The sequence below is a fragment of the Rhipicephalus microplus genome, chromosome X (assembly GCF_043290135.1).
Source record: "Rhipicephalus microplus isolate Deutch F79 chromosome X, USDA_Rmic, whole genome shotgun sequence".
NCBI classification, from domain to species: Eukaryota; Metazoa; Arthropoda; class Arachnida; order Ixodida; family Ixodidae; genus Rhipicephalus; species Rhipicephalus microplus.
In genome coordinates this window covers 58,033,530-58,048,671 of record NC_134710.1, presented here as the reverse complement: position 1 = coordinate 58,048,671, position 15,142 = coordinate 58,033,530, and the positions used below count along the sequence as shown (strand labels likewise).

Genomic DNA, 15,142 nt, shown 5'->3' with positions numbered 1-15,142 from the left:
ATTTTGCTGTTCAGGGATTCCGATGCGTTCTGGGTTTTTCCTTTGATGCATCGAGCAAGGAGCTTCTCATCCGTTAGCCGCTTATAAATGGGCAAAACAACCAATCCCTGTGCTTTTGTCAGGAGAGGTGTGTGGCGTGGTGCAGGTTCACCAAGTGCTTCAGCGCGTTGATGTTTGCACCACGACTCTATTCCTGCAGGGCAAAACTTGTGGCTGCCAGCATTGTCAGTAGAGCATGAGTGGAAGTACGAAGCCCATACTGCAGTGTACATATCCCGTACACTCCCCCTGTAATGGCTGGCTCTTTCATTTTCTGCCCTCGTGGTAATGGCACATGCAGCTTCCGTAGTGCGGTGCCAAGTCTCTTGGCCACATGATTAGTGCAGTCTTCTTTTTTTATATTGACAGCACCATAGACTTTTGACTCTGCAACTGCACTATATGCTTTGCTGTCACCGTCACTCAAGAATGTCATGAAATGCAGTGGGGTGTCATAAGTCAATGTTCTCTGCCAAATGCGCATTGCAGCCTCCGTTTCCATGGCATGGGAGGAACAGTCTGCATTTTTTTCAGAGACTGGGCCATGGAATGCCTGCCACACTTCCTCCTCTGGGCCCATATCCTTGTGTCTACTGCATGTCAGGCAGTAATTTGATATGACCTCGAAGTCTAAGCAGAGGCCAGTATTTAAGGAGATAACTGCGCCAATCCCGTTGTGGCTTTTGTGGCCCTTCTTCTGCCAAGTGTCGTCGAACATAACAGCCACATCAGTTTCGCCTGCTACTTCTTTCGTCAACTCTCTGGATCGGCGCAAGTTTTCACTCACAGCTGCCATGGCAGCGGTGTGCACCTTCTTTGCTATCGAAAAAAATCCTCGGTGGTGCATTGGCTTTGGGAGTCCAATAATGGAGCAAAATCTCAACAATTGCTCATGCCCAATGCCGACAGCGCGTGCAGCCACCACCGCCTTCACATTTACAGTGAAACTATCTCGGGAGCTCCCACTGTCGTACCGTTGGCTCACTCGGCTGCTGCCGTCCGCCGTAACACGCAGTGACGTATAGGAGCACGAAAGAACGGTCGCTGAGCATTCGCTGTTTTCGCAATGAAGTTCGGGGAGTGACGAAAGTCCCTGGCGCTTTTCTGCCGGCTCCCGAACGGCAAGTTTTTGAATACCGCAAGCATGGCATGCCGCACCTGCCACAAGTGCCGTCAGCAAGAGCGTGTCGCACAAAACTGTCGTTGCACAAACCTCATCGCGCTGTCTTTCGTCTTTTTCGAAGAAGCCGAGCTTCTTTTCCGAAGCACTGACAAAAGAAAGCGCAGCGTCAATCCCTTCATCGCAGCCACTGTCGCTCGCGCACTCGTCGATGCCGCCGTCAGGCCTAGCACACGTAGGCGCGTTCTCGTTAGTCGCCGTCGTTCGGGGCGCTTTACGCCGCCTTCCCTTGAACTTGTGCTTCGTTCGAAACATCTGCGGTCTCACGTTGCACTTTTTCGGGCTTGTCATCGCGAAAATATGCGTAGACGCGCAGAAAATCAGACGGACCAAATGCCGATGGCCGCCACCAACACAGCTGACAATGACTCGGTAGCCAATGGCGATGCGGCTTAGAGTGCCGCGCGTTTCAAACCGCTCAAACCACATGATAAAAAGGCCTCGTTTTTTATTTTTTTTGCCCACGTACGAAACTGGCGGTCGTCGGAGCTGTAAGAAGAAGGCCGGACGCAACTCTCCCAACCGATCGCGATGGCGGGCGGCACTGCCACGGGGAGCAGCGCGCAGTCAAAGATGGCCAATATCAGCGCAAATTCACGAAATTTTGAGCCACCGCGATGCCTTCATACACATTTTTTTGCATTTTGCGGTTTGAATTTAGTTTTGAAATTTTCACAGATGAAAGAAGAAGGTTTGAAGATTACAATGCAATCAAAATCAGAAATACGAGAAATTTCGCTAAAAACGCGATTTTTCGACTCGCATCTCCCCTTAAACCCGACCCAACCATTTGATGAGCGGCTGGCTTCTCTTCTACGCGACCACTCTATCCACATTCTCCTGGCCGATAAGGAAGGTGGTTTACGGTTTTACTGAGCAAAAATATTTGAATCAATGTCAAGAGAAGCGATTTCTGCAGTCGATTCTCACTCCAATGTTTCATTGAGTAAACAGCAGTCTACTATGCAAAAAGACTGTGTGACAAGCTTAACCTTACAAATTTGGTTAAGGCAATCAATAACAGCAAAAACAATTTTTAAATTTCTTTCTTAGTGCAAAAATGCACAAGGTAAATGTACCTTTTTGAACCATTGTCAATGAATCTGAATCAGCGTAATCTCAAGCTTTTAGTAAAAAAGGACCTTTTTTATCGTGACTAAATCTAACCAGGTTTTGGACGTCTTTATTACTTTCACTGACAAGTGCTATCAGGCTTTATCGATTGGCATCAAAGATCTTTTTTATACCCTGCCTCATAACCTAATCCATGAGTGTGTTGAGCATTCTACTGAGAAACACGGTTTCATTGCTTTCCAAAACTCCGCAGAGATTTCTGCTAGCGGTTTCTTAGAAATTCCAAGCTTTTATTATCAATCTATGTATGAAATGTTTGAAGGGATCCCACACCTACAGAAGCAAGGCGTATGCACTAGTTCCTGCATTGCTCGGTTCTTAGAGACCCACTTCATGCTCAATTCAATTATGAACTCAATGGCTCGATCACCGATAAAAATGTTCTTAGTATATTCCAATATGTATCTCATGATTACCTAATTGTTTTAAATCGTGACCTGCGTGACATAGAACTAGAAAGCAAAGTGCTACTTGATGTGTTTTCTAATGTGATGAGCCCATTTAGCCTAACCCATGAACTCCCAGTAAATGGCCAAATAAGATGTTTAGATATCCGATTTCGTTTTGTAGGTGTGAGCCTCTGCTGGTGCAATGAACCATGCACAAACATACCACTTCTGCCTTTGAAGTCCGCCTTGTTAAACGAGCTATAGCCACATCGTGCCTCAGGCACTCTGGGCAAACTGTGGGCAAACCTTGCCCACAGCGTCAAGCTGAAAGGCTGACTGGTGCTGGCCATCTCAAGCTATTCTCCATTTCAGTTGCAGACAGCCTGCTTAAGAAGGTACACCACCACCCGCAAAGTTGAGAAGCCATTGCACCACACAGGCAGAAGGTACAGATATTAGCAAAGCAAGTTGTCCAAACAAGCTTGCACATGTTGGGCTGTAGCAAGAATAGAGGGAACATTTATATAGCTGAAGCGTTCTTCAGAGCGAAGGGCTGTTAGGGCTTCATCGACTACCCGCTTAATGGGGCCTAGTTCAAGGCAACCACTAGGCTCTTCAAGGCCTTCTCAAAAAGTTGCGATTCTAATGACCGATCTGGTATTGTGTTGGTCTATATTAAGTTCACTTCACTGGGATATGAAGTACACTCGTACACAATATGTGTAAGTGTTGGCACCACTACGCTCCAGGGGTACTTGTCTCGGTACACAGTGGAGTGTAGTAGTGAGTGTGTCAGTAAATTTGGGTCAATGCGTGATCCCAATCTCTGGGCTTTGAGGATGTCAGCTCGACTGAATAGTAGCTTACAGATTCATCCCATGGTGCTTCTGTCACCCAGTATGTATTCGCATGGGGGGCAGCCTCCATGTCGATTTCCTGGTACAGCAGTGTGTAGAGAGCACCTAAAGATGACGTGTTCTTCCGTAATATGACAGTTTAGGATTTTGGTGGCAAGTCAATGACAAATGCCTCCACATAATTCAAGAAAAATTTAAGTCGTTCCATCAACGTAAAGGAAAATACGCACTGTTTTTAACTAGGAATGCTCACTTCTATGCCTGCAAGAAAAGCAAACAATGATATGCATTAACAAGTTCGGTTTCACTGCTATGCACGTGCGCTGCGGAGAAGCATGAGGTAAAGTTAATTGAAAAATGACTTGACTGGCATTCACACGTTCGGCTTCATAGCCGTGCACGTGCACTGCGGAGAAGCACACAGTAAATACGAATACAAATTTACTAAACTGAAATGCACAATTCCGGTTTCACTGCCTTTGTACGTGCGCTACGGAGAACAAAGGTGTTTGTTCAACGTGCTTGAAGCAATGATTTTAGTTTTCTATGGAACTAAGCGCAGTACAGTTCCACAAAAGCGTGCGTATGTATATTTCAACCTAATCATTTGGGGCTATTACAATTACACCAGCGTTATTCTCCAATGCTAAATGGCCGATGCCAAACACAGTTTGATTTCGCCATTCTCGCATATCAGCGTGATTAGAGGATGGCTCGGAGCAAGTTACACAATTTTTCAGGATGCTATAACAGGTTTCAAGGTGCCAAGGAATTCAGCAATTTAATGTTTATCTACATTGGAAGCCTCTGGGAAAGTGTTATCAAATCCCGGCAGCATAGCTCTTTATTATGTCACGCTGTCTGATATGAAAGGTATTTCTGGCCATTACATAGTGGATAGCGATCAACCGTGCAGAGGACAACTAAACAATTTACTGTTTACCTTTTGTGGCAAGGCATCGCACTGCAGCTCGCTACGTCTGTCGATCGAGCAAGTAGTACAGTAACCCCGGTATTGACAAAATGGCTGCGAGGCAGTGATTTGCGTGCTACGTTGTCTACTAGAGAGCTGTACGATTCGCGGAGACAAGGCACGGTGTAAGAAAAACTTCGCTTGAGCAAGGCCAGAGAACAGCAGGGCGCGAGCTTGAGACAGCAACACGCCAGCGCCTACACATCTAGAGACAAATGCACGAAATATAGTAGTCTTTCTCGGTTGTACCAACGCCGCCTAGATTTCCCGTGCCTGCCGGATTATCAGTGGTCGCTTGGGAAGCGGCGGTCGTCAGAACTACAGTAATGGCGCCACTCAAATAGGGGTGTCTTCAAATAAGTTTTTACGTTTTTGGAGCTTCTATGCAACAAAAATAAGGTTAAAAAGTTCTAAAAAGGCGTAAACATAATCATAATAAACCCTAGGTAAGTGACGCCGTCATTCAACAAGCAACTAGCAACTTTTTAAATACAAGGCATCCTCTGAAATTAATAGCAAACGCCGAAATTGCCAATCTTAAAGGCCGAGTACAAAACCGTTACCCCTACGTAGGCAGCGCCGCCATAGATGACCGGCGTTTCGCGCTCATCCGGCAGGCACAAGAAATCTAGGAGGCGTTGGTTGTACCTAAGCAACACGACGCAACGTCCTTAGATTTTTTGCGCATGCACAAAACGAGGGCTACTCTTTAGTGGGCAACATTGTGCATCAATTTTTTTGCTGCCAACATTGTGGACATTGTCTAAGTTCGAAGGTCTCGTCTCTATTCTTATAAGGTCCGTTCGATTCGCCTGCACCTTGGAACCAGTTCATGGGATGCTGCACCTTGCCATTCGTTTCATGGTGCAGCATTGACGGCCTCTGAACCCTGCCATTCGTTTAGAAAGGTACAGAAAAGGGGTAGCACTGGTTCACGATTTTCTTGCACCTCCTACGCTGACGGTGCCGGCTTGGTGCAGCCGCGCGAGTAGCTGAGCAGACGACGCAGCACTTAGGCGTAGGTGGCTTCAAGGCAAGGTTCCTTTTGGCGTTGCATAAGTGGTTGCCAGATTGGGAGGGTCAGTGTTGCCAAACTGCCGCTAAATTTGACTGCAAATTTTTTTTGTAGTTGTGGTTTTTTTTTGTGAGAATTTGGTGCCATCCGCGGTGCATTTCGTGAACAAGCGACGCTAAATGAACCGCGCCTAGCAGTAGTCGAGCGTGGCGCTGCTGTGCAATTAGGAGGCCGTTTTAATTAACGGAATGAACCACGCCTAGCAGAAGTCGAGCGCGGCGCTGCCGCGCAAACAAGAGGCCAATTTAATTAACGGAATAAACCGTGCACTACAGAATTCGTTTTATTTACAGAATGAACCGCGCCTAGCAAAAGTCGAGCGCGGCGCTGCTGTGCAATTAAGAGGCATTGTCTCTCTTACATGAAAACCAAGGAGGGCACAGAGAAAATATTTGGTTGCCAGCTCACATAATTTAGCAATCGAGTTCGGTTGATCTATAATTTAAGTTCCTGTAAGATTATTGCTACATCTAATTTAGAATAGCTTATATTTAGAGCTTGTATTGGTAGACACCCGTAAAAAGTTCCTAAATTTAAGAGTGCATGCTGAAAGATTGTGCAGGTTAGAATGAATTACTTAAGCGATGTCGTGAGGTATTGTAAAATTTCATGGTAACGTAGCTTTTGTCTGCTTGTCATAGTAATGCGGACATACTGACATAATTTCGCTTGGGCCCTTCTTTCAAAGAATTAGATACCAAAGTGACAAGGTCAGTTGTGCCTGCAAAAACTCACTCTCATGATTGTAGAGGGCATATGTGCAGTTGTGGACATGTTAAATGTGAGAACTAGTTTGATACGACCCCAGTGGCGTTGCATTACAGAGCAGTGCTGTGTACATAGGACACCAGCAGTCATGGCCGCACTCCAATAGGTGTGGAGTCCAGCTTGTGTTGGGAGTACTGACAGTTAGGCGAATTGGTGCTTGTTCATGATGAGTGAGGAACACGAGACGAGGATTTGTGGTGTCTTTTTCTTGTGTGCATTTCTGTGAGGCATTGAGTATGGCTCGCCTTGTATGCTTAGTCTGACTCGTATATTATCATTGGCAGCTGGACAAGCAGCAGTGCATGATTATGCCCTCAGCGTATCGCTCACAGAAGGCATTCTACTGTGTAATTTTTTCTGCTTTGCATTTAGTCTGTCCACAGCTGTGCATTGCGATTCACTCGGTGGTGCGGAGTCATGTTGTGCCATACGGTGCTCTCGTTACAATGTTCCAAGCACTTTGCATTCCCACCAAGGCCGTGCTTTTCTTGCCCTCGTCTTCCTTAGTGTTTTATTTTTTTCTTGCTTCAGCCTTTTCCGATTTATGTCTTGTTCAGCATAACTTGCACAAATTCGCAGTAAAAGCCAATATAAGCTTTGCCATGTATGTGCATTCTGTCAAGTGGCATAACAATGCTCAATGTTAAGACAACAGTAACAATTACAAACCATATGCTTTACTAAGCACCCACCATCAGAGGGAGGTAGTTGCTCTCTAGTTCATGGGATGCTGCACCTTGCCATTCGTTTCATGGTGCAGCATTGACGGCCTCTGAACCCTGCCATTCGTTTAGAAAGGTACAGAAAAGGGGTAGCACTGGTTCACGATTTTCTTGCACCTCCTACGCTGACGGTGCCGGCTTGGTGCAGCCGCGCGAGTAGCTGAGCAGACGACGCAGCACTTAGGCGTAGGTGGCTTCAAGGCAAGGTTCCTTTTGGCGTTGCATAAGTGGTTGCCAGATTGGGAGGGTCAGTGTTGCCAAACTGCCGCTAAATTTGACTGCAAATTTTTTTTGTAGTTGTGGTTTTTTTTTTGTGAGAATTTGGTGCCATCCGCGGTGCATTTCGTGAACAAGCGACGCTAAATGAACCGCGCCTAGCAGTAGTCGAGCGTGGCGCTGCTGTGCAATTAGGAGGCCTGTGTTTACTTAAACTGTTGTGTACCTACAGTAACTAATTGCTCAGGCCCCTTGTTCCATATGTGAGCACGCTCTCTCTAATATGACACAAGTGCTGTATTAGAAATAAGAACATGTTAATTTCTTCACGAAAATGTAGCATCTGTGTCACTCATCTCCGTAGAAACAAGCTGTGGCAGCCAACAGATTGCTTACAACAAAAAGCAGAATTTGAAATTTTTGCATACACCTCGCTGCTTCATGATTTAGAGTTGTGCTGCAGATGAGGATGAGAAAGGGACTACAGGACAGGTGGTGCGCGAACCCACAAGTGGTTTATTCACATCTTGCAAAGTGTCAGATAGGATGGATCAGGTGGAGGGTAGGACATCATTAAAAGACTAAATGTAAACAAAGATAATTCACGCATATGGCAAATGCCATTGTGTATGTCACATTCTTGAAATTTTCCACAATTTCTTGGTCACCACATAGTTAGCCCATGGTGGTGGTGAAGACGTTAGGGAGATAAAGAAAAGCCCTTTTTATCATAGCTGCAAAACAGGAGTGTATCAGTACACTCTTATTACACTTAAAACTGGCAGAAATAAAATTTGTAGAAAGTGACATATGCGAAAAGTTTGTATGTGCTTATGGTGGCATATGCAATATGCGTGCAATATCTTTGTTTACCTTTATTTAGTCTTTTCTGATGACCCCATCCACCATATTTCCATTTCTATTCTCGGTTATCTTACTGCGCCCTAGTATGGGCAAAAACGTCTGCTCAGAACCTCAACAAACTAGAGATGTTACAGAAAAAAGTTCTTAGAATATTCGAAAATTTTTATGGGCTTCCTAGCGAACTACGTACTCATCAGCTCTTTATAAATCATGATCTTATTAGAGCATGTTACCTTTACGCATATAAACTAATACTTTATACTCAGAAAAACAAACTTTATCGGCATTCAGTTGACAGCTCATGCTGATACACTCTCCGAAATCAACTAAGACCAGTTCCCTTTTCTCGCACATGTTACAGAGAATGCCTTCTACACCACCAGATACCAACAGTATTGAACAAATTTTTAACTGGTATTGACTTCGAACTGCCTGAACGTAAATTCAAGATACATGTGCGAAGTATGTTGCTACAGATATAGAAACTGCTCAAATAGCACTAGCTATCTTATGTTATCATGTTTTTTTACGTGTTCTTCTTTTGTATAAAAATAGTTGTTTTTGCACATGTGTGTACAAGATTTGTGACCCATGTGAAATTGTGTGTTTATTTTGTTCACTAAAAGGAAAAAGAACTAAGCTTTTATTTTGCCTATGCATGTACAGTGAATTACGCGATATTTTTGTAAAATGCCTGCTGCTCTTGAAGGGTTCTTGGGCTCTCTCAAGATGTCTCTGACATCTTTTCGCCTAAGGACCTTCGACTTGATGTTGTTGGAAATAAACTTGACTTGACGGTCCCGTCGTCCTTAAGTTCGAAAAAAAAAAATATCAGATTGGTAACCTATATTTAACACTTTGCAAGATGTGAATAAACCAGTTGTGAGTTTGCGCACCACCTATTTTCCATTCGCTTTTTTACCCTAGTCTCGTCATTCGGAGTGCAACAAGAAATCAATTAGCCCAATTAATTGCTCTGCTGACTCAGAAAATTGACATGAGTGCTAACTAAAACTCGTGCGTCTACTACTTTCAGGAGCTGGAAATTTTTTTACAGATCAGTGTTATTAGCGAGGATGACAAGACGAGGATGAGTGACACCTTGCTGCTAACACCGATCTGCAAAACATTTTCCAAGACCTGAAAGTAGTGGATGCAAGAGTTTAATTTAGCACACGTGGCAAAGATCTGAGTGACACATGACAATGGAATGAAGATGATGTGTCGTTCTTATGCAACCTATACCCTTCGACATAACTTTTGTTAGTAAGGTGTACCCTCCAACGAGCTAAACAGTTTTGTGTAGTTTTTATTAATGTGCATACTTTTGCTTAGCTAAACTTTAAGACAGCTACACTTCACAACTCATGGAGGTATGATGGCTTCAATACAGATAAAACTTTCAGATCTCGTCGACAGTGAATAACAACGAGGACTGCCAAAAAGAAAAGAAAAATGAAGGTTCATGTTTACCAATGTTCTGCATTGCTTTCCAGAAAGGGGAAAAAGAACAAAGCTACTAAACCAAAAAAAGAGGTAAAGAAGGAACGCAGTAAAACTCCATCCCTAGAAAAGCCCCAGAAACAGAAAGGTTATGTGTTAAGGCTCTCTTGTCTGCTTTGCACAGTTCTCATAGAATAGAAACACTAATTTAGGTTTAAGTAGCACCTATAGTCGGGTGCACACCTATACCTGTGTTTACTTGTGTCAGGAACACTATTGCCTCATACACTTATATCAGTGTCTACATCACTTTTTGTGGCTAGCTTCGCAGCAATACAACATGGTTGTCTCAAACGGTTCCACATACCACTTGTTCCATTTGAAGTTATGATGTCACATGTCATATTGTAAGCATTATACGTTGGCTATTCACTTTGCAAATTTTTTTTTATATTGCGTGAAATTTCCTCCACACACCGTGGATATTTGTAACTTAATTATTCTACTCGTAGAATGCCTTGTTCGAAAAATCAGTTATGAGAAAGCATCACGTGGAAAGGAGGTTCGTGGAGGTAAAAAGGAACTTTTTCATAAATGTTTCTTGGCCTAGCAGGCCACTGCAGAGCTGTTCTTTTGATGTTTCATGTTCATGTGCTGAAAGTTGTAAATATGCCATCACGCTGTGATATGCTTGCCTTGTTATCTCAGGTGGTGAGGCAAGCTTCTTAGTAATGTGTTGGCCTAGGGGGCTAAATTTTAAACCAGGATGAGTTGTAACAGCAAAGCTGTAAATCAAATTACAAAGATGGCAGTGGTGTTGCTAAACAAGTTGCTGCGCCATTGGCTAGCAACTTCCGAGCTTAGCACGTGCCCTACCAACTGTCTAACGATAACGATGGCAGTGGTGCTGAAAAAAAAAAAACTGTCACTTTGTTGCCTAGCAACGACTGAGCACAGCACGTGCTCTGTGATAGAGACCGCTGCATGGCGTCTTATGGCAATCTGAAGCCATGGGATGCAGAGCGTAGCTCGAGTGACGCCATGCATAGTTGTGTTCTGTGATGGAGACGAACGTGCATAGCGTCCCATAGCAGTTTAAAGCCGTGGACATGAAGAGAGAAAACTAGAAAGAGGAAGCAAGCATTGAGACTAAATACTGCACCGTCTGACCAAGCCGCACATGCACGTTAGCCAGCCAGGGCCATTGATGCAGACGTGTGACAACTCCACTCTACAGTGCATTTCCTGGCTGTGCCCAATTATGCAGAGACAGCCATGGGATGCCTTAAAATACTGCGTACTCTCAAGGCAGATGACTCGCATCTTGAAGCTAGATGTGACGATTGACTGGAAGTACAAGCTGCACCCATGCTTCGCTCAGCCAGGCTTTGCGGGGCTCAATGCAAACTTCCTGATTTTGTCAATCTTTCATTATTGATTAACCCATTTGCTGAGAAAGCCGTGTGCATTTTTTTGTATGTTTGTGCTACAAATGGGTATATGACAGTTTTTGTTATTTTTTACGAGTTGTTTGCTATGGTGGCATTTTGGCTTAATCTGCGCATGAGGAGGCTTCAGTTTCCACGTCAATGTGCTTGACTTGTCATGTGAACAGGTGCTGCAGCGACGGCGGCAGCTGCTTCCCACCAGCCAACTGCTAGTCAGGCTTCAGAGTCTGGTGGCGAAAGCCAGAGAAAGAAACGAAGCCGCCTGGACCCCCATGTTGAGTCGGTGAGATATTCTAACCACACTCTCTTTAAACTTTGAGGTGTGAGAAAACTTTGGCGTCAGCTAGCCATTGAAGTCGAAGCAGTCATGGATGGAACTGCTCCCTAAATCTCGAAAGAAGCTCCATTGTGAAATTTAATTTTGGATGTGTAGTGTTTTGCATTGTGATAAGTTGCAGCATTAGCCTACATTTTTGATGGAGCCATAAGTGTATAATTACTATAAAGCATGTCTAGTTTCACTATAGCTGTGCCAAAGGATTTTTCCTCTAAAGGAGGAAGCATTCTTGTCTCGAGTAGAGATCAAGGTGCGGATACCAGAGGAACTTAAGCCATGGCTTGTAGACGACTGGGACCTTATCACGGAACAAAAAAAGGTAATGGCTTATTACTTTACTGCATCGGACAGCTTTCAATGAAAGCCTGATACTCTGTGTCAACCACATAAAGAAGATTAAAAAGACATAGTATTTCACTGCTCATATTAATGACTAAAAATTACTCATTAGAATCCGAAATTAGTGTGGAATGTGGGTGCTGTGTAGCCTACATAGACTTGCATATTATAGAGGCCTGTGACATGAATAGAATTAGTCTGCAATACCAGGTTCTGTCATTAGTGTTCCTTTTAAAATTTTCTTCATTAATAATAATGCCGTGCCCCGCCACGGTGGTCTAGTGGCTAAGGTACTTGACTGCTGACCTGCAGGTCGCGGGATTGGATCCCGGCTGCAGTGGCTCCCTTTTCGATAGAGGCAAAAATGCTGTAGGCCCGTGTGCTCAGATTTGGGCGGACATTAAGGAACCCCAGGTGGCCGAAATTTCTGCAGCTCTCCTTTACGGCGTCTCTCATAATCATATGGTTGTTTTAGGACAGTAAACCCCACATATCAATATCAATAATTGATGGATTATTGATGAATTATTGATGGATCAGGAAACGAGGAATCTAAATAAACGTCAAATCACGAAAGTTTCAAGTACAACAGACAAAATAGAACTGGCAGAGCTTTCGAAGTTGATTAATAGGCGTAAGGTATCCGATGTGAGAAGGTATAACATGGAGAGAATTGAACACGCTCTGAAAAACAGAGGAAGCGTCAAAGCAGTGAAGAGGAAACTTGTGATAGGCAAAAATCGGATGTATGCACTAAGGGACAAAGAAGGCAAAATAACTACCAATATGGATAGGATAGTTAAAATAGCGGAGGAGTTTTACAGAGATCTGTACAGTAGCCGGGACAACCACGACTTTAATGCTATAAGAACTAGCAGTAACCCAGATAACACCCCACCAGTAATGATAGAAGAAGTCAGAAAAGCTTTGGAGAGCATGCAAAGAGGCAAAGCTGCTGGTGAGGATCAGGTAACATCAGATCTGCTGAAAGATGGAGGAAAGATTGTGTTAGAAAAACTAGCCACCCTGTTTACGAGGTGTCTCCTGACTGGAAGAGTACCAGAGTCTTGGAAGAACGCTAACATCATCTTAATACATAAGAAAGGAGATGACAAGGACTTGAAGAATTACAGGCCGATTAGCTTACTCTCTGTTGTATACAAGCTATTTACAAAGGTAATTGCTGCCAGAGTAAAGAAAACATTAGAATTCAATCTACCAAAGGAACAAGCAGGATTTCGAACAGGCTACTCAACAATCGACCACATTCATACTATCGATTAGGTAATATAGAAATGCTTAGAATATAACTAACCGCTATACATAGCCTTCATAGGTTTGATTCAGTAGAAATATCAGCCGTCATGCAGACACTGCGGAATCAGGGCGTCGATGAAGTATATATAAACATCCTGGAAGAAATCTACACGGGATCAACTGCTACCATAGTGCTTCATAAAGAAAGAAACAGAATACCAATCAAGAAGGGTGTAAGGCAGGGGGACACAATCTCCCCAATGCTATTTACTTAAGAAACTCGGCTGCTGACCTGCAGGTCGCGGGATTGAATCCCGGCTGCAGCGGCTCCATTTTCGATAAAGGCAAAAATGCTGTAGGCCCGTGTGCTCAGATTTGGACGGACATTAAGGAACTCCAGGTGGTCGAAATTTCTTAAGCTCTCCTTCACGGCGTCTCTCATAATCATATGGTTGTTTTGGGACAGTAACCCCACATATCAATATCAATAATTGATGGACTATTCGTTGATTATTTTTTTTTGTAATTGGTGTTCTGATGTTAAATGTTCGATTGCTGTGTTTGCATGCCGCTTGTACAGCTTCCCTGCAATGTCACTGTGGACCATATTCTCGCGGATTATGTGAAACAGAATACGTCAGTAAAAGGAATTTCATCTAACAAGTGAGTAACCTTACTTTAGCTTACCTGTGGTGTATAACTCTATTTGCCTGTAGCTCGTTTCTCTATTGACTGCCCTGTGAAGACATTATGCAAAATTTGCTGCCATATAGCGGCCGCCTTGCGCATTTCCACTCCATATGTGCTCGCACTCCGCACGAACACATACAGAGCATACGCATCGACATGTGGCGGCTGTAAAAAACTGCAATGCCAACATGTTTTCGTGGGCCGTCTTGTTCAGGGAGATGATACTGGGATGCTTGAAATACAGTTTGCTCGCAAATAACCTCCATGTCATTTCTTCGCGGCCGACGAGAAGCGCCAGATCACTCCATTGTTCCAGCCACTGCTTACGGCTAACATGGTGTTTACGTTCGCTGTTCATAATAGATGTGGTATGTGAAAGCATTGGCACTCGTAGGAGAACACTTTTTTGTGTCATTCCGAAACCGGACGGTGTTCGGGCTGTGTGCTTGCAGGCACTGACAAACCGGCTTTGTGTATGAGCTTCAAAGCTGCATTGGGGCTACTTGCACATGCTTCCACTGCTTTTGACAACATTACTGTGTTTTATTATATTGTGATAACAATTATAGATGTTTGTCAGGGAGCTCATGCACATCATCGATTATTAGTGAACCAAGTGATTGAGCGCATTGTTCGTGGTCCATTTTTTTTTATTGTGGAGTTTAACAAGGTGAAATGAAGTTTAACAAGGCTTATCAATAAATACATATTTTTCAAGCATTCATGTGCTATAACTAACTACCAAGTTCATAGGGGCGGCCTGGACTGCCCTCCTCTTACTTTTAACACAATTGAGTTCAACAGCTCGTTTGCAAAAATTTCAGTGTCTGTGCCGGTATCATTGCTTGTGAGTAAAAAATAATAATCTTGTCCGTGACCGCAAAATCAAGAAATAAATTATCGGGTCCGAGTAAGGATCCAAGTCTGGCTGTTTGTATGGCAAGCAGGTGTTCTACATCACAGATACGCATCTGCTTGGAAATACGGTGAAAAAACTTTCGCTGCTTGAAAATGCAGTGAAAATAACTTCAATTGTTCACAAACACGGGAGGTCTGTATACGGCCTTCATAATACAAGACATAATATTGCAGTAATAATGCATGATACAAGCATACATTGCCATTGGGCATCAGAACATGTGATTATTTTAACGGCTTCGTGGTTTAAAGCCGGCCACCCATTACAAAAGGCACACAAATTAGTGGGCGTATTCTCTTAAGTCCACGTTGTGGTGCATAGCAAGTTTGAAAACATTTGACATGCATAATTGCTTGTGGTTTAAAGTGTGCCACCCATTACACAGAATGCAGCCATATGCAAAAGCTTCACTGACTCAAGCCACTTTCATCCTTATCAATTACATTGTATTCATCCACAATTGAAACTTTTGTAGTAACATCATGCAATAAG

General features: G+C 43.7%; 1 protein-coding gene across 15 annotated transcripts in view; it reads left to right on the top strand.

Annotated features, from left to right (window-relative positions):
* The window catches only part of LOC119187918 (mortality factor 4-like protein 1), a 65,418-nt gene that overhangs the window by 38,700 nt on the left and 11,576 nt on the right, over positions 1-15,142 (top strand). For 11 of the 15 annotated variants that reach the window (XM_075876792.1, XM_075876791.1, XM_075876786.1 and 8 more), the window contains one exon: positions 11,276-11,391. In XM_075876792.1, coding sequence (XP_075732907.1) covers positions 11,276-11,391 — 116 coding nt within the window. Of the gene's footprint in view, positions 1-9,338; positions 9,809-11,275; positions 11,392-11,662; positions 11,765-13,621; positions 13,705-15,142 lie in introns of those variants that run through there. The other 4 variants (XM_075876782.1, XM_075876784.1, XM_037436021.2 and 1 more) reach the window with 4 other exon arrangements.